The sequence below is a fragment of the Thermobia domestica genome, chromosome 6 (assembly GCF_964235325.1).
Source record: "Thermobia domestica chromosome 6, izTheDome1.hap1.1, whole genome shotgun sequence".
In the NCBI taxonomy this organism is placed as follows: Eukaryota; Metazoa; Arthropoda; class Insecta; order Zygentoma; family Lepismatidae; genus Thermobia; species Thermobia domestica.
The window spans coordinates 286,277,137-286,296,218 of record NC_137459.1 but is presented as its reverse complement, the minus strand read 5'-3'; the positions used below and the strand labels follow the sequence as shown (position 1 = coordinate 286,296,218).

The 19,082-nt window shown below is 36.0% G+C and overlaps 1 protein-coding gene across 1 annotated transcript in view; it reads left to right on the top strand.

Annotated features, from left to right (window-relative positions):
• Nucleotides 1-19,082, top strand: part of LOC145688517 (uncharacterized) — a 121,016-nt gene that overhangs the window by 7,987 nt on the left and 93,947 nt on the right. The window contains exon 2 of the mRNA XM_081762866.1: nt 13,150-13,255. Coding sequence (XP_081618992.1) covers nt 13,150-13,255 — 106 coding nt within the window. The remainder of the gene's footprint in view (nt 1-13,149; nt 13,256-19,082) is intronic.

Genomic DNA, 19,082 nt, shown 5'->3' with positions numbered 1-19,082 from the left:
TCAACCTCAAACTGAGAGCAGTCATCCCATTTTCGTTTATGATATCTACTTCCCAGCATAGTTTTCAACTTGTTTTTAGCTTTTTCTTGTAAATTCGATTTTGCCTCTTGCATACGTTGATGAAACGATTCTTCCAGAGGTTGATTCGAGATCACAACATCATTAATCATATTGGCACCTGATTTTAATAATTCTTTTCCCACAGTTTTAGCGCCTTGCTTCACAAGTGGTAACACAGAACGAAATAAGCCACCAAGGAAACTTCCAATGCCATGTCCTGCTTGATAGGGACTTCCCACATAGACGTTGCCGATACCGGATAACGCTTGTTTTTGGTAGTATTGCAAATACGGATCAGTCATGACGACGACGACGGAAATGTAGTTTTGTACACACCGTTCCAAAGGTGAATGGCATCCGATGACCTGTGCTATCCCTTATATCGATTTGTATTTGCTCAAAATTCATTTTTTCCACCGGAACATAATGTGCAGGATTAAAGATTTGTACTGCATGACTTCCAAAAGTATGATTCACATGATCCATGTTGACAATTCGTAGCAAGGGTACCATTGTATCTCCAACAATGACAGATTCAATAATGTCACAATAGACGTACATTTGTGATGGTAAGCCTAATCGTACATCCGGTGTATATTGTCCCTTTTCCATATCTTTTAAATCACTTTTCGGGTCAAATCCAAGCATTAAACTAACACTTGGTGACAATTGTACAGAAGTATGGATTTCCTTTTTGGGATGTCTTATGAGGCATATATTATTAGTTGCGTCATGAGATATAAATAAATTGGTTTCTTTATGATGTATATTAATTGCATGAATAAGATCCCGTATATTGTTATAATAGCGTACAGGGATCGTTACAACCTTCCACGGTTCCTGATCATTACTACTTGATGATTTGTAATATATTTTATTGTTTTTACTGTTAATGTTCAGCAAAGAATGTGGATAATGAATCTCTACAATTGCCACATCCCATTTCTGGCGAAACTCTACACGTCGTTGTAATTTCGTAATATATGAAGTCAATGTATTTTCTGGAAAATAATCCATGGAACTATTACTGGGAAGTGTAACGTAAAAATCTTGATCAGGTTCCATTCTTCTTCTTCTTCTTCAATGAAGTTGCAGGGATCCACGAATTGAATGAGGAAGGATATCCTTTCCACTGGACGAGATACTCCTTTCTGCGACCTTTTGTTCTTGTACGTAATATTTTATCGATGAGGAACGTCGAAGGGAGCGGTACTGGTTGTAATTCTTCTCTGTAGAAAACACCATCGATAAGTTGATGATTTAAATCCTCTAGTCGATACACTGGTGGGTTTCTTGGTACAATGGCTTTTACTCTGAATATTTCCCAAGTCCAGTTCTCGAGGTAACCCTTGTCAAAGATACGTTTTGTTTTACTTATACGAACAGTATCACCAACAGATAAATCCGTATCTTGTTTTGAACGTTGTAGCTTTTTGTCGTATAAGTTATGCCACACCTCCAGTAAATTGTCCTGAGAAACGTTTGCAGGTGCCATTTTAATACTGGAATGCCGACTTTCATTGTATGCTTTTACAAGTAAAGGCAATACTTTGATGTAATTGTATGTTTGATATTTGGTAAAGTATTTCCACATACGATGTTTCAATGTCTGATTAAATCTTTCTGCGATGCTGGCTTTAATATCTGGATCCTTTGTTGTAACATGTTGCACGTTGTGTTTTCTGAGAAACTTTTGTACTGTCTTGTTGGTAAATTCAGTTCCTTGATCACTACGTAGTACAATTGGTTTCCTCTCCTGGAAAATCATTTCAAATGCATTCACTATATCCTCGGCACTTTTTGATTTTAGTGGTACAGCCCACCCGTACCGACTAAACACATCAATCACTGTAAGAATATAGCGGTAATTGTCATTATAGTTTTGAAGTGATTGTAAATCATTTAAATCACATTCCCATTGATCATCAATATTGTTGACAAGATAAAAATCTCTACGGAAACGACGACGTACAGGACGATGTAACGTGTAGGTAGGTTGTTTGTTTAACCAAAGTTTTATTTTGGTTAGAGGTATAGATTTTCCTGTGGCTTGCCATAATTTCTTTGCAGTAGAAAACGATGCAGGATGTGCTGGATTGTAATAAATGGATTTCAACTTTTTGTTCATGGTTTGTACGTTGACCATTGTGGAATGATACGTTTTCTTTTTGGTCGGACTTCTAAAACATCATCATCGTCTTCTTCTTCTTCTTCTTCTCCGGAAGAAAATAATTCAGGTGCCGGTTTTGGTGGTGCAGATCCTTCAGATGCTGTTGTACTATTATGCTTGACAATATAGTTTAATCTTCGTAGATTACCAATCAATTCTTGAGGTGTGTTTGACGATGCAAGGTAGTTGCAAAACAATTCCCAGCCTTGAGGATTAGAATGTTTCCTCGGTCGAGTCACATCGCACATTAAATCTACAATATTGGATCCATGTAGTTTATTATCGTTGATGTACACTGTTCCTTTATGATCCCACGTAATTGCGTCATCTTGTTTTAAACGACGGAATAGTAGTTCGGCTTTCTTACGATACATTTGTGGTATTGCGGCTAAAATTTCTTGTTTCGTGCTATCGTCAACATTCGGGACGTCACCATCAGGTTTCATTGATGTAATTGTAAGTGGTATTGGTTCTTCTTGTTTACGTATCACATAAAGATATTTCTGTAATATTCTATTGTACTGATTCCATTTTTCTTCATCACTTGGATACGATGTATTCAATATGGATTGCATTTCACGATCGAGATTAGATTCTCGATTTTCACTCACACGGGATGATGATGTATGCATTCGTTGAAGCATTTCTGGTGGGACTAAAACCATCTTCTTGCTATGTTCCATGATGTTTATTGTTTAAACAAAATACTGGATAACACACTTCCTACAATAGGTGCAAGTAATGCAGGTAAGAATCCTCCTTGTTGTACGGCTAAATGTTTCTTCTTTTTATCCAATGATTTTGTATTGTCTACGAGATAGCGGAGCGTGTTCTTGTAACGCTTTAATCTTGACTTCTGCGCACTTGTCAGTGGAACATTGCCTTTTAAGACATTATAACAACATTCACAAATACTATGAATTAATGAAGCGTCTGCATTGGCAATAATAGCTTTACGCAATCTTGGTTTAGCTTTGTGCAGAGCACGTAGCAGATCAGCGTGTTTCACTGTAGGAGACATCGTGACAGACTAAGTCATTCTTTTCACATGCACAATAATTTAAACATGTTTTGTTGGTACGTAAACATAATGATGCAAATCGTCGGGAAAAATATTTGTACGAAATCGCATTTCATCGGGTGTATCTTGTTTAAGATCCAGCAGTAAATAGCCATGTGGATTTCTTGTTGCGTCTGCATAACTTTCTTGTAGAAACAGTGGATGCTCAGGCATGATTTGATAACTCATATGCTTGATTTGTGACTTGTCACGTGGATTTTTAAACAACACCAAATACGAACAATTTAAACTCATATTTCTATTTGCTTTACTTTGATGAAATACATTTTGTGTTATAAAAATCACACTAATATTTCGATGATGTGATCCTTTTGTGAACATATCAACAATATCACTATTCACTTCTCGCATATGGTCATCAATAATAATCAAATGTGGTCCATCTTGAGGCTGAAAATCTTTCATTCGTGGAAGTCCTTCGTGAAATTCTACTGGAACTGGCATTGTTGCATACACGTCTTGCCATTCTGCATAATACCAGTATATCTTACGAAATTTTGCATTGATCATGGTTGGGAGATGTGACAGTAATCGCTTCACAAAATACGTTTTTCCACACCCACTAGGCCCTGCGAGAATACAGGTAAATGGATGTTTCCACTGTGTATCCATGATGAACACTAACACCTTGTTTCAAAAATGATGCGTATTTAAAGCGAGTACAACAATTCTTGCACTCACTGGTGTGAAAAGGAAAAATCCGTTCATGTGTTTATTGAATAGTTGAAAACCGTTTATTTGTTAATCGAATAGTTGAAAACCGTTTATTTGTTAATCGAATAGTTAAAAACCGGATAAAGTTTAACGGTTAACCGTGAAAGCTGATCACTGTTTGATTTAAATTCTATTTGAAAATTTTTCGTTTCAAATTTGTTTTGAAATTTTTGTTTCAAAAATTTTGTTTAAAATTTTTTTTTGTTTCAAAATTTTTGTTTCAAATTTTGTTTAAAAATTTTTTCGTTTCAAAATTTTTTTTGTTTGTAAATTTATTGTTTCAAAATTTTTTGTTTGAAAATTTTTCGTTTCAAAATTTTTGTTGAAAATTTTTGTTTCGAAATTTTGTTTTAAATTTTTCGTTTCAAATTTTTGTTTTGAAAAATTTTTAGTTTCAAGATTTTTGTTTAAAAGTTTTCGTTTCAATTTTTGTTTTGATTTTTTTTTAGTTTGAAAAGTTGAAAAAAAAGTTTTAAATGCCAAGAATCTTGTTCAAAGTTTCCACCTAATTCCTAGAGAACATTGACCAGGGACCTCGTCGCGCATTAAAACCAAATCATCGATCACGTGACTGTACTACACCCGAAGGGTCCTACCAAATTGAAAGGGGATACCCATCCATACCTTATAACCTTAATTGAGTCAGTAACCGAACACGTGGTTGTACTAAACAAATTTGGTAATAGGACCACCGAAACATATTGAGGTCCTGTACTATGCTTCAATTGGACAATTTCAGTGGACCCCCATTGCCAAAATTTAAGAAGGGTGCTCATGTCTTATGATAAGAAATGAACCCCTGTAATAATAAAATCTCATCAAAGGGGATAAAATGGACCAAAAAAAAACAAACACGTGGTACAACGTTTATATTTTGGCAATTTTTGTACCCCTAAAAGGGAACGATGTGGACCATCCAAATTTATCATGATACATATTGAGGTCCTGTACTATAATACCAAATGTTGAAATTGGGCAATTTCCAAAATTTAAGGGGTGGACCAAGGTACCCCTCCCGGGGTGTACCAATGTACCCATGTCTTATAATAGATAATGGACCCCTATACATGACCATATAAGGTAATAGGACCTCATCCAAGGGAATAAAATGAGCCAAAAACCAAACATGTGGTTGTACTAAAATTTGGCAATTTTGTACCCCTAAAAGGGAACGAGGTGGACCACCCAAATTTATCATAATACATGTTAGGGTCCAATACTATAATACCCAATGTTGAAATTGGGCAATTTCCAAAATTTAAGGGGTGGGCCAAAGTACCCCTCCCAAATTTTTCAAGGGGTGCACAAATATACCCATGTCTTATGAAAGGTAATGGACCCCTATACATGACCATATAACCATATAAGGTAATAACATCTCATCAAAGGGGATAAATTGAGCCAAAAACCAAACACGTGGTACAACGTATTGCTTACGTTTATATTTTTGGCAATTTGGTACCCCTAAAAGGAAACGAGGTGGACCATCCAAATTTATCATAATACATATTAGGGTCCTGTACTATAATACCAAATGTTGAAATTGGGCAATTTCCAAAATTGAAGGGGTGGGCCATGGTACCCCTCCCAAATTTCTCAAGGGGTGCACAAATATACCCATGTCTTATGAAAGGTAATGAACCCCTGTATACGCCCATATAACTATATAAGGTAATAACACCTCATCAAAGGGGATAAATTAGGTCAAAAACCCCCGAAATTTCAATTTTTGGCAATTTTTTACCCATGAAAGGGAACGACATAGACCCCGAATACTGATAGAGGTACATACTATGGTCCTAGGCTACCATACCAAATTTTTAGATTTGGCAATTTCCAAAATTTAAGGGGGGTGGTTTTATGTACCCCTGCCAAAATTTAAGGGGTGGGCCAAGGTACCCCTGCCAAAATTTAGAGGGGGTGGTCCTAGGTACCCCTCGGTCATTGACCCCGGGCCAAGGTCATTGACCTTTGACCTATGACGTCACAAAAATTTTTGCTGACTCGGCGAGATATACGTCGACCCCTACTACTATGGTGTTCGTTTCCCTTCTACCAACACGGAACCGGTATAATATCCATCAACGGAACCAGTACAGTATCAATATCCATCAACAGAACCGGTACCGATACAGGATCCATCAAGAGCAACAGTGGAAAACAGTCACTATTCGGGCTATAGCGAAGCTAGTTCTGATAAGGAAAGAAGAGCAAATCGTTCACATCGTCATCTAGAGCTATGCGTATGGATTCTAGGAATGGGAAGCGTACCAGTACAGGTATACCTTTAAGTTTTAGTGAAATTCGATCTCTTACCAAATTTAGCGGGGTATCCCAGGATATGCCTGCCAGTGTATTTTTAAAAAAGTTTGGAGATGAGTTGAGTTAATGGGTGTAGAGGAATCGAAGTTCCTAAAAATCCTTCCTCATGTATTATTGCCTCCCTGTCTTACTTGGATCAAAGCTATTAAAAGCAATCTACGAAAATACTCTGACTTCAAAAGTGCGTTGTTGTCTAATTACGAAAACGACTTCATGTTGGCTAATAGGGACGCTTTAATCCGTTTGAGGTATTACAATCCTAAATTACACGAAAGTATTACTGATTTTGTAATATCTACTTACAACGAACTAAAGTCTATTAATCCATTTCATCCTAAGTCCCGAATTATAGATTCCATTCGTATACTATTGCCTTTCAAATTGCAGCAAATGCTGATGTCTGCCCAATGTATAAATTTTAATCATCTTGTCATGATCATACAGAGTTTTGAGAGTCAATCTTTGATACAGAGTAATAAAAGAGGGCAGAGCAATTTCAATCTTAACAATGTCAATTATACTTCAGTTCGTAACCTAAGCATACAGCAAGAGAATATTTCCAGTTTACGAAATAACAATAACCGGTATTTTAACAATAGAACTAATGGACATAATGTCACCTGTAATCAACTGAATCTAATGGTAGAAATAGTAACAGAAATTTCCGAAATAATAATAATAGAAACTTCAACAAAAGTAATAATCATGGCTCTTACCTACAAAGTACATTCACAGATAGCAGGAATTACGTCAATAGAAATTGAAGTAGGGTAACAACATATAGTAGACAAGAAAGTACCCAGGACTTTAGAACACAGTGTAATATAATAGAATCCACCGACTAAAGTAATTTAAACTAGATTCGGTTGACGTGGAGGGGATCAAAACCACGTCAGCGCTAAATGAACCTGAATCATCTTCTGACTGTGAAACTAGTCTTAAATTTATAGACACAAATGCTATATATCAATATGTCCCTATTGCTAATTGTTTATCGATGTTTGATGATGAAATGGAGGAAATACTTCTGAAAGAAATTTTGTTTTCTTGAAAACCTTTAATACTGCGAGAATACTTATTAAAATTAATGGAGTTCCTCTTCAAGCTTTGATTGATACAGGTGCTACAGCGTCCCTTTTATCTTACTTATTTTGCCGTGAACTTACACAAAATTATTCTAACCCCAGACTACAAAAGGAGGATAATTTACTACTAATAGATTATAGAGGTAAACATAAGAAAAGGGTGATGGGAAAAACGCAAATTGTAATTACCATATAGGATTATGAGATTACTATTCCTATTTTGGTTATCAACGAAATAAATAAAAGAGTGTTAATTGGATTGGACTTTCTGACACAATTACGTGCTGTTTTGGAATTCGAAAAAAAAAACATTTGCTATCCGTACATTAGATGACTTAATAGTTCAAAAATTAATTCCTGCTACATATAACATTGCTTGTCAATATCAACCTTTTGTAAATAATGTTTTTCACATTAAATCAGATAATCTATAGAAAGCCGATGTTGATGAAAGTGAAAAGGAACCGTTTCAAGATGAAGACGAGGATCGTTCATCTTATAAATGTGTAGATAATATTATAAACTCTTTAAATTTAGTTGATAAGGATTTGGTGTCACAATTTAAAGATATACTTTATAAACATAAATATGCTTTCTCAGTTAAACCAGGATGTTGTAAGAATTTTATGTATAATATTAAAGTGGATACTAAAGATCCCATAGTAACAAAACATTACATTATACCATATTGTTTCTCAGAGAACGTACGTAAGCAAATATCGGAAATGTTGGTACAGGGCATAATACGACTTTCTCAAAGTATTCATTTAAATCCGTTACATGTAGTACCGAAAAATGACGGTAAGTTGAGAATAGTTATGGACCTTCGAAAACTGAATTCCCATATCAAATTACAGCCAGTTAGATACCCCCAGTAGGCGAAATTCTTATTTCATTATAGGGTAATACGGTGTTTGGAAATCTTGATCTCGTCATGGCCTATAATCAAATCATGTTGGAGGAAAGTTCGAAGCCCTTCACTGCCTTTCTGTTTGAAGGACAGTTACATGAATATAACCGTGTAGTCTTTGGATTAATAAATGGTATTGGGGGTTTGGCCTCCTGTCTAAATTGCGTACTAGGGCAAGATATTTGATTATGGGGAAAACACCAAAAGACTATTTGAAAAATTTGAATATTGTTCTTGAACGTTTAGAAAATTCTGGTCTAACCATAAATATTGAAAACTCAAAGTTCTTCAGGAAGTCCATTGAATTTCTAGGATATTCTGTTGACGCAAGTGGGATATGTTATAGCGATTCGAAAGTTAAAGCTATTAGAGACTTACCTACTCCCACTAATATTAAAGAAACACGGAAATACTCGGGTTATTCAATTGGTTTAGAAGGTCTGTCTCTAGGTTTGCCGAAATTGCTGAACTTTTATTTTCAAACACTAAGAAGGGAGTAACATGGCATAAGGGTAGCTCACAGGAACAAAGGTTTCAGCAATTGAAGATGTGTATTATGAAAAATATTCCCCTGAATCATGCTAATTATGATCGTCCATTTTTTGTACATTCCGCATCAAAAAAATTGCGACACCTAACGCCGGGCAGTTAGGCCACCCAATATACACCTTCTTATCCCATAATTGTGTCTGGTAAAAATATCCCCTCTCACTCCTCCTTTCCTCTCTCCCATACTAAAATCAGCAAAAAAGATGAGTGCAATTCTTATTTCAAAATATACATATATTAGTATACACAAATGAAACAATTAAACCGAGACGAAACAAGATTCATAAGATAATGTAGGAAGAGACTTAAACACACACAGAATGAACAGTTGAAAGCGATGCATGCCTCCTAGACAGACATACAGAACTGAGATATAGAGAGGAAAGGGAGAGAAGAAGGAGAAGAAAAACTGAACACAGATAAAAATAAGGAATTTAAAAATATTTAAAAAAAGAACCTAACATTGTAAAGTTCAGTTTCCAGAAACCCAACAGGAATATAGAAGTGAGTTTGAATTATATATTTCTTCACGACTATTCGAATACATAGAAAATACAGGAAACAATCATTAAGTCACTTTCAAAATGAATACCAAACTTGGAGGTCAAATTAAATACTCAATTTCCTGTGAAATTGTAGAGCTCTGAAACATATAGAATAATGTCAGTAGATTAACACACGTGATTTGTTTCACGTGTTTCGGTAGCAAATCTGGGGGTGTTCATTGAACGTACTGATACGAAATACATTATAATAAACCCAGTAATACCTCCATTCCGGACAACTAATACAAACTCAACAAAAATAAAAAAGGAAAAGAAGAAGGAAACAAAGAAAAGGATAAATGAATAAGTGCTATTTTACTGCTAATATCTATTAGAAAGAGTCAATGTTAGAAGTCCAAACTGTATCATAATGAAAAGTTACAAATTTTCAAAACAAAAATTGCATGTTCTTTATAAACGTAACAGACCTTGCATGTTTCACATTGAAAACGTGAATAAAATACATTGAATTATAGGATGGAAACGAACTTTTTGTCAAACTAATATAAATAAAATCTTCCCTTGAATCAGCAGAAAATTGACCATTTTCTAGTCATCTCTGAAGATTTACCTGTTCTGAAGATCCAGTCTCGATTTCACCTATTGTGAATATAACTTTCTAATTCGAACAGATAGAATGAACGCGCCAGAGCTTAAGTGGGCCATTGCATCAGTTGGGTGATGTGGATTGGTTATGGACCGACACTGCGTCGAAGATTCGAACTCGTACTGACCCAGTGATTCGATTGAGACACGGTAACCTGGAGGACAAAGAACAGATTTACGAGAGAGAGAAGCAATAAGAGAGAGAGAGAGAGAGAGAGAGAAGTAATAAATAGGAGACGAAGATAAAGATGACTAGACACAGAGAGAAAGACGAATTTATAAATGAACACTACTCATCATTATACTGTATGATAAAGAACGCATACACTCTTTACTCATATTCTCACAAGTGATGCCTTGTAAGTTCTCCAACGGCAGATGAATCTCTGTTTGTAGCCATTATTTTATGAGAAAAAGAATTTACTTGATGGGGAATCGAAGCAAGGTCTTCCACTTGCAAATCCAGCACGCTACCGCTACTCCACAGATTACCGTACACAAAATATGTTTAACAAATGGTTTAGTGTTTCTTTCTAAGACCAATAATATGAAAAGTGGATACCTCAGGTTCGATCCGTCCTAGTAATTCCTGTAAATGTTGTTTGCTCATCCCCAACCAACATTCGTAAATTATCTCCATCGTGATACAGGTGTGTGCATCCTTCTCCTTAACGATTCCTCATTTAGTATGAAAAAAAACAATCTTCGATTCCTCACGATCGCTTTGTGAAAAAACAGAGGTTGGCCTGAAGAAAGTTTGAACCTATGTTGCCTAGCTGCACTACTCATGAGTCCCACACGTTACCCCTACACTATCTTGGCAGCTCAAAACATAAGCCAAATATTACTAAGTTCGGCCGTAATGTTTGGAACAAACTAGTTTCTTTCTGTAATGCTATTTCCACCACATTACACGCCGAAATTCATTTATTCGATGACCTGGAGACAAGATAATACCGACTAATTAATTAAATAACATACAATCCAGGAAAAACTCAGAAATAATAACAAGTTACGCATTAATTTCCCAGTGCACATTCAAAAGTACGCTCATAATAATAATAATAATAATAATAATAATAATAATAATAATAATAATAATAATAATAATAATAATAATAATAATAAGAAGAAGAAGAAGAAGAAGAAGAAGAAGACATTTTAACCTTCATTGCATAAGATGTCACTTCAACGAACAATAATATTAATATACTACTATATTTTCGTCGCCACACACAAGCAAGTCACACAGCGTCCATCTCGCGGACGATCCTTTTGGGATTACGCTCCTGTCTCATTCCCTTTTACGTTTCTATAAAAGCCACATTCATGGTGTTTATCCACCATAAAGTTATATGGCACGAGGAGGGATCTATCTTACGTATACATAAAAGTCGGGAACAGTACTACAAGTATTATTGTCGAATAAGCTTGCGCACAGCGTTACACAAAATTTTTACTTATGTCTTGCTGCACGTGGACACGGGTTTGAGTCCGTTGAGGACTATTGACCGCAATAGTTCTTAACCCACTTTAGCCCAAATTGCAAGCCCCGTCATTAGGAGCCTAGATGTTCGTTTTAGTCTTTCGTAGCAATTCTTTAGTACTGGTAATAGTGTTTGTTTGGGTGTATTGTTTTCACTCTTTTCTTCGTTTTAAAAATATATCCAAATAAATGTCATCATAATTCCTCTTATTTGGAATGTAAAGATGAAAATTTGAACGTTCCGACATAGCTGCAAAAAATAAAGAAGTGGCAGCGTTGGGCTTCGAACCCATACTCATGGACACCAAAAGTAAAACAAACAAGTGCCTGAAACCCTGTGACCATGATGGTTAGTCTTAGGAAGACTTAATTTATTCAAGTTCTGTACCGCCACATTATAGCAAGCTTGTGCGGATTATTTTCGTTCCTTATTCTAGAGAAGTGGTAAATGTGGAGATAAGTTTGATGCTAGGGGACTTCAGTCAGTAAGCTTGTTCTTTAGAAAATATAGGAGAAGTTACACTTTCGCGGAAAAGAGACATATGAGGTAAAATCCAATCCTAAGGTACTTTTTTTGTGTAGGAATCAATTCAATACGCCTGCGTTGTTTTCACAAGGTCACAAGCGACTACATATTATCGTTAGCTGATAATATGCATTGTGATGTGCTGGGACTCTGGGAGCATGGTGTGTCATTAGGACAGTGCAGTTAAACAGGGTGTTATAGCTCTCATTCAACATGCAAACATGAGTGTTACTGATGCAGGTCTGGAATATGGCGTCGATCGTGCTACTGCGTACAGATGGTGGAAACGTTATCAAGAAAGAGGAAATGTAGCCCGAAAACCTGGATCTGGCCGGCCTCGAGTTTCTTCTGCAGTTCAAGATCACTCTCTAACTGAAGAATGCCGTCGGCATCCTTTCATGTCTGCCCGACAACTAAAAGTGGCATCGGGGTTTCCAGGTGATGTAAACACCGTTCGGCGCCGCCTGAGAAATGCAAATCTGAGGTCGTTTCGGGCTGCAAGGAAAGAACAACTGTCAGATAGCCACATGGTCGATCGACGGGCGTTTGCAGAAGAAGAGGTCGTATTTGGGACAGCGTTGTCTTTACAGACGAGAAAGTTTTTTCTACTGCAAACGATGGTCCTCGGCGTGTCTATCGTCCACCTGGAACACGATATGAACCACGATACACGACCCGTTCATGTCGAATGGGACATGTTACCATTCATTGTTGGGGTTGGATATGTAAAGATGCCGGTGGTGGTGGTATCTACCATCTTATATTGAACAGGAAGTCAGCAGACTTACTAGGAATTGAACGGGAGACTCTTACTTGGAAGTTTTGTGCACTAAACATTTCGCTTAACAGACTTTGTTACTTATATGTAGACATAAATTTTGTAAGACGTATAACAGGTATTTATAAAGTATATGTTAAAACAAACTTGTATTGAACAGGAAGTCAGGAGAATACGCGTCGGGAATCGAACCAGGGCTCTCTCACATGCAAAGCCAATTTGGTTGGGAACGTTAGTGCTATTTGAATATCATATTTTATATTTTTGTAATTGGAAAGTCGAAATTAGTTACTTATTGCATTCTTTGTTTTTTTTAGGTGGTGAAACAAATAGAAACTGATAGAAGCGAGAAAAAGCAGAAAGTGACAAAGGACGTAGATTTCAATTGGATCATTAATGAAACAAGAGATAAACTAACATTTGGTAAGTATTATTATTATCATTATTATTATTATTATCAAATTGCTTTCGTGTTCAGTTTTTTTAATTCATTGTATTCTCTATACATATATTAATTGCACTTTTCGTGTTGTATTTTACGGAAATGGAGTTTTACCTGGAAGAGGTTAACATTGATGACGAAGCAATATTCCAGGGAAGACTAAGAGGCTTAGATAGTATTGATTGTGTCTTACTTACATGGCAGCAGATGGTTGATCTGTAATCGAGAGGGTACATTGGGTCCCCCGAAATTGTAAGTGATCTACTATCGCTATTGTACTTATATTTTAAGAATAATCAACATATCGTATTGAATAATGTGTGCTCAGCAGCGGACATTATAGATCACTTTCCCCACGGTTTCTTCCGTGAAGAACGAGTGTATAATGCGGCATTTATATCACATTTAAATCATATGGCCTCTGGTAATAGACAGTTAGAACGAGTTAGTGATAAAATTTTATCCGAGATTTTTTCATTTACGGGAAATCGTGAAAATGCTCAATCCGTTCATAGTACTGATGACTCATTTAATATTGATTGGGCACCATTAGATGAAATTAATTTGGACGAACCATTGGAAATTGAAAATTCCGAAACAAATTACAAAAACGACCTTACAGAAATGTTATGCCAGAAATTGTAAGAAATTGAGGAAGAAAATGCGCGTATGGAACGTCTAAAAATGCACATTATTCAGAAGATATGCGGCCGACAACTTTTCAGCACCTCTCGTTGCCAGGGCATGGAGGGAATGAAACAGACTGTGTAATATGTTTGAAATTGTGGGGGGAAATGTGAAAAAGTGCGCGCGTTTCCATATGAAAGGGGTGGAAATTGTTGTAAAACCAACGACGCAACATGTAATAACAAATCACATGGATTATATCACATCCATGATCGATTACGTGTTCTGTACCGTTCTGAGGGATACACGACCCCACGATTTTGTCGGTATAAGGATAAATTCTGATGGAGATCTTCTGAATAAGGAAGTGTTTGTTTCTTGGTGAAAACGTCATAATTTGAATACAGATATAGTTCTTAGAACGGTGGAGAACGTACTAAATAGTAACGAATAATTTCTTTTAGGTAATCAAATAGAATTTCGGTTTGACATAGTTGATGGATTATATGAGAAGGGTGTACTTTAGCGCACAGCGGCGAGAAAATATGCAGACATGAGTATTTTTTGAAGGATCATGTGGTGGCCACATATGTTAGCGATTTCTTTTGTCTGCCAAAATCCATAGTATAATGGATTACAAAACATGAAGAAAGTTATAGTACAATATACGCTATGACCTTCCTTACAAGAAAAACATGGCAGAATAAAGCAGAGAAATTGGGTAAGTACGCAAAAATGTATGTTGAACGGAAACAGGGATTTAATTTGGAAGATGTAGTTGCTTTTCAAAATTATTGAAAAAGGATTACCAAATTGTATTATATGAACTACTGGAATATTCCACCTGTGGTACGCTACCCAGGAATAAATGTGGAGAAAAAGGTATTTATATTGTATGAAAGAGTACTGTCGGCCATTTTCGGCCATTTTCAGCCATTAAAATGCCAATTTATATATGGTTAAGAGGAATTTTTGCTTATCGTACTTGGAAGGATTTTATGAAACACGTACGGCTTATCGATGTCAGATGAGATGTTCGTACTGTGAACATTCCCGTATTACGGAAAACAATGCGAAACTAGTACATTGCACACTATGTAATAGGAACTTTGCTGAAGGCACTTGTTTTAATAATCATTTGTCATTGAATAAAGTAAAGAAATCCATATGTGATTACGTGAAAATGTGTAAGTCATGAGGTGTAATTTCCGATATGCGAAAAAGAAAATCAGCTCAGATATGCGGCGACTACTATTGTAGTCTTTGTAAAGTGCACGTGACTGTTGACCATCGATATTTCGTTCAAAAGTGTAAGCTAAAACTCACTGAACGGTTTTTGGACATCATATTTAATGTGGAAATAATGCTTTAAGCACCAAATGAGAAAGGTGAGCGGGAGCATGCCGTAAATTTATGTTGTTGTTTGAATGCATGTTTTCACTACATAAATACTGGAGTAGATAGATTGTGTTTTAAGTGCGGAGATAAAATAACTGGAAACCGTTCGTTTCCTTTTATAACCATGGAGGAGTTTATTGAACATGTTCTAATTGAAAGGCCAAAGTATCAGATTATTGGGGCTCTTGCTCACAATAATTCGCAATATGATGGCCTATTTTGTGTTCGGATATTTATTGAGAAGCAAAAAATAACTCCTCATGTTCTTAGGTACGAGAAAAAGATATTTCAAATCAGTAACAGTAATCGATTTTATTTTCGGGATAATTTTCTTTGTCTTGCTGTAAAAGTATCAAAATTATTAAAAACATTAGGATTGAATGTTGAATTGAAAATGTGTGATTTTCCATACCTCTTTATTGCAGAAGAACATCAAAATTATGTCGGAGAATGGCCGGCATTGCATTACTATGATCCTGACTTGTGTAGTAAGCCAGAGCGCGCAGAATGTATGGTGTGGCATGAAGTGCGAGTAGGAATGGTGTTTTCTTAATTGCCAGAAATAATTGTTGAACTACTGTCTGAACGATGTGCGTATTCTGGTGTAGGAAGTGATTAAATTTACCTCCATTATCGAAGATGGACGGTATTCAATGTTTTATTTCGAGCACAACGATCGCCAGTCTAGAAATGTTGACATACCGGTGTCATTATTTGATGGAAAGCAATAAAGTGACTGAAGTATATGGAACACGTAACAAAGACATATATTGTTACTTCGAATAATGCGTTGTAGGAACGGTTTGAAAGACAAAGTCGATGGTTTTGACGCAAAAACAAACACTATATACCAGTTTATGGGATGTTACTGGCATGCTTGTAATGTGTGCTATAAAAATAATAGAAATAGCATTTTATGCAAAGAAAATGGTGCGTACAACATTTTTGAGAAGAGATACGAACAAACAGTGCACTGAAAGAACTATCTGAAAAACTAGGTTATAATTTAATGGAAATCTGGGAATGTGAGTGTGATGCAATGATTAAGCGTGATAAACATATACAGGATATCCCCGAACAACGGTGCAAACATATTCGTGATCCTTTCATTCCAAAATCTGCATATCAAGGAGGTAGAACAGAAAATTTTAAGTTATATATACACTGTGCAGAGAACGAATACGTCTGTTACTTAAATGTTACTTCGTTATACCCCTCAATAATGTATAAACGAGGCATGCCTGTGTATGTACCTCAAGTACACAATGGCCCCAATTTCCCCGATGTGCGAAACATTCATGAGCTTGTGGAGTGCACTGTTCTTCCACCCTCCGATTTATATTTTTCAATCCTCTCTTATGTTACGGGAGGCAGATTGATCTTTGGATTATGTAAATCATGTAGGACGAACAAAATGATTACAAATGTACGCACATAGATATTGAACGTATCATCATCGGTTCGTTCTGTTCCCCCGAACTACACAAAGCATTAGACAATGGGTATGAGCTAATTGAAACTCACGAAATATGGGAATTTGATTTATTAATCCCGGAAAAAGATGTCCCCAAAAGAAGCTTCAAAAATATTTCAGGCATGAGGGGATACAACTAAATTAGGAAAACATAATATAATCCAGGCCTGCGTAGTACAGGGGAGCTGTTTTGAATTAGCTGTACGGGAATTGGGGTCAAAGAACAGACATCTCTCAGTGCACAATTGTTGATACAGCAGAGGATTGTTTGACAATTTTAACAGATCTTAAATATGAGATTCAAGCTGTGACACCAGTTGGTGAAAATCATCTAATTATTCAATATAAAGACTGTGAGATTGAAAACATCCCATTGGCATTTTCAAATGTTGCGCTAGCGGCCTTCATAACATCATGGGTACAACTGTGGTTGTATGACCTACTAACAAGTGTTGGACAGCAGAATGTAATCTATTGCGATACGGACAGTATCATGTTTATACAAAGAAAAGATGAACGACTTCCATTAAAATTAAGTCCTTATTTGGGTGGGTTAACGAATGAAGCTCTCGAGGGTTGGGAAATACGTAAAGTAATAGCATTAGGTGCAAAGAATTACGCCTACGCTTTGCATAATGCTAGTGGAGAAATGAAATATATATATAAAATTCGTGGAATAACATTAAATCACAGAACGAGTGATAAAATTAATTTTGATAGTTATTATGATTTAGTAACGATTATTCGGGAGGAAACTGTAATTGAAATGCCATCCAAAATAGTTCGGAAAGAAGATTTGTGCATCTTTTCTCGAAGATAACTAAACACGCATTGAATGGTGACCAGTAAAGGCAGACGAATAAGCGCTGATGTACCAAAAAGTGTTACTGTTCCGTATGACTATAGATCTCATAATTGATTGTCCACATACTCGTTTCTTGGGAATAAAAGGCTGAGTTTCTATCACATTGTGTCATTTGCAACGATGTTACGTTTTCGACATCCCTGCACTATACTCGTCGCAGGTCCTTCACGTGCTAGTAAAACTCACTTTGTCAATCGATTGATCAAAGAAAGAAATATGTTTAATGTTTCCTTTAAATAAATCGTCTGGTGTTATGGCGCAGTCATACCAAACGTGGACGTTGATGCAAAAATTCGTTTTCCGGAAGGAATCCCCGAAATAAATGCTTTTGATATAAGTAAAAATTCGTTACTGGTTATTAGATGATTTAATGTCAGAAACAAATGAGGATGTGTCCAAATTATTTACAAAGTACGCTCACCATAAGAAATTGGCCGTAATATTTAATATTCAAAATTTATTTCCGAAAAGCCAGCAAGCTCGAGATATTAGTTTAAATGCACATTATATAGTGGTATTTAAGAATCCACGTGATAAGTCACAAACTGAATATTTACCGAGACAAATTATGCCTCTTGAAAGCAAACAACTTGTTCAAGTCTTCGAAGAAATTTAAACGGAAACCGCACACATATTTATTGTTTGATCTTACACAACAAACACATGATGCCCTACGACTGAGAACAAATGTATTTCAAGGAGATATAATGCATGTGTACAGTAGTGTTAAAAAGGCGGCCACATCGTTTTATGTTTAGTTGGCATCAAGATGTTGAAGGTAAAATATCATTATAATACGCTCTGCACGCTTGCGAAATGCGAGCCATCCGATCGAAATGTTATTCTCCAAAATGCACCGGGGATTTGATTCGTACCATATCACAAATAGCGAAAAATACTATAAAAGGAAATATCCCCATATCATTAATTCAGAAGCAAAGGCTCCATAGACATAAGATGATCTTACGTGCCCTCTCGTCAAAATTTTCTCTTAAAAAGAAAAAGAAATTATTACTACAGAAAGGTGGTGCATTACTTCCAGTAATTCTCGAGCCACTCGTTGGTGCTTTAGCTTCAACAATTTTTGGAAGATAACATGTCAGAATTACATAAAATGATATTAGTTCTGGAAAATGCCCTTCATATAATGCAATCTAATTTAAAGACGCATGAAGCACATCAATCAAGACTAGATAAAGATATGAGCGAAATCTTACAACGTACAGATTTGAGTAGAGAACAAAAATGTTAATTGTATCAGCAAGTATTACATCAATATTTACATTATAATTCGGGTCCCACACCGGAAAATCTTATTGCCTTACCAATTGTTGACTCAGAAAATGCAAGTAGTTGTACAGATAGCGGTATTTTAACTCTTGTACCCGATATATTACACTCAGTACCGAAAACACTTCGAAGGAAAACGGATTTATTACTTAAA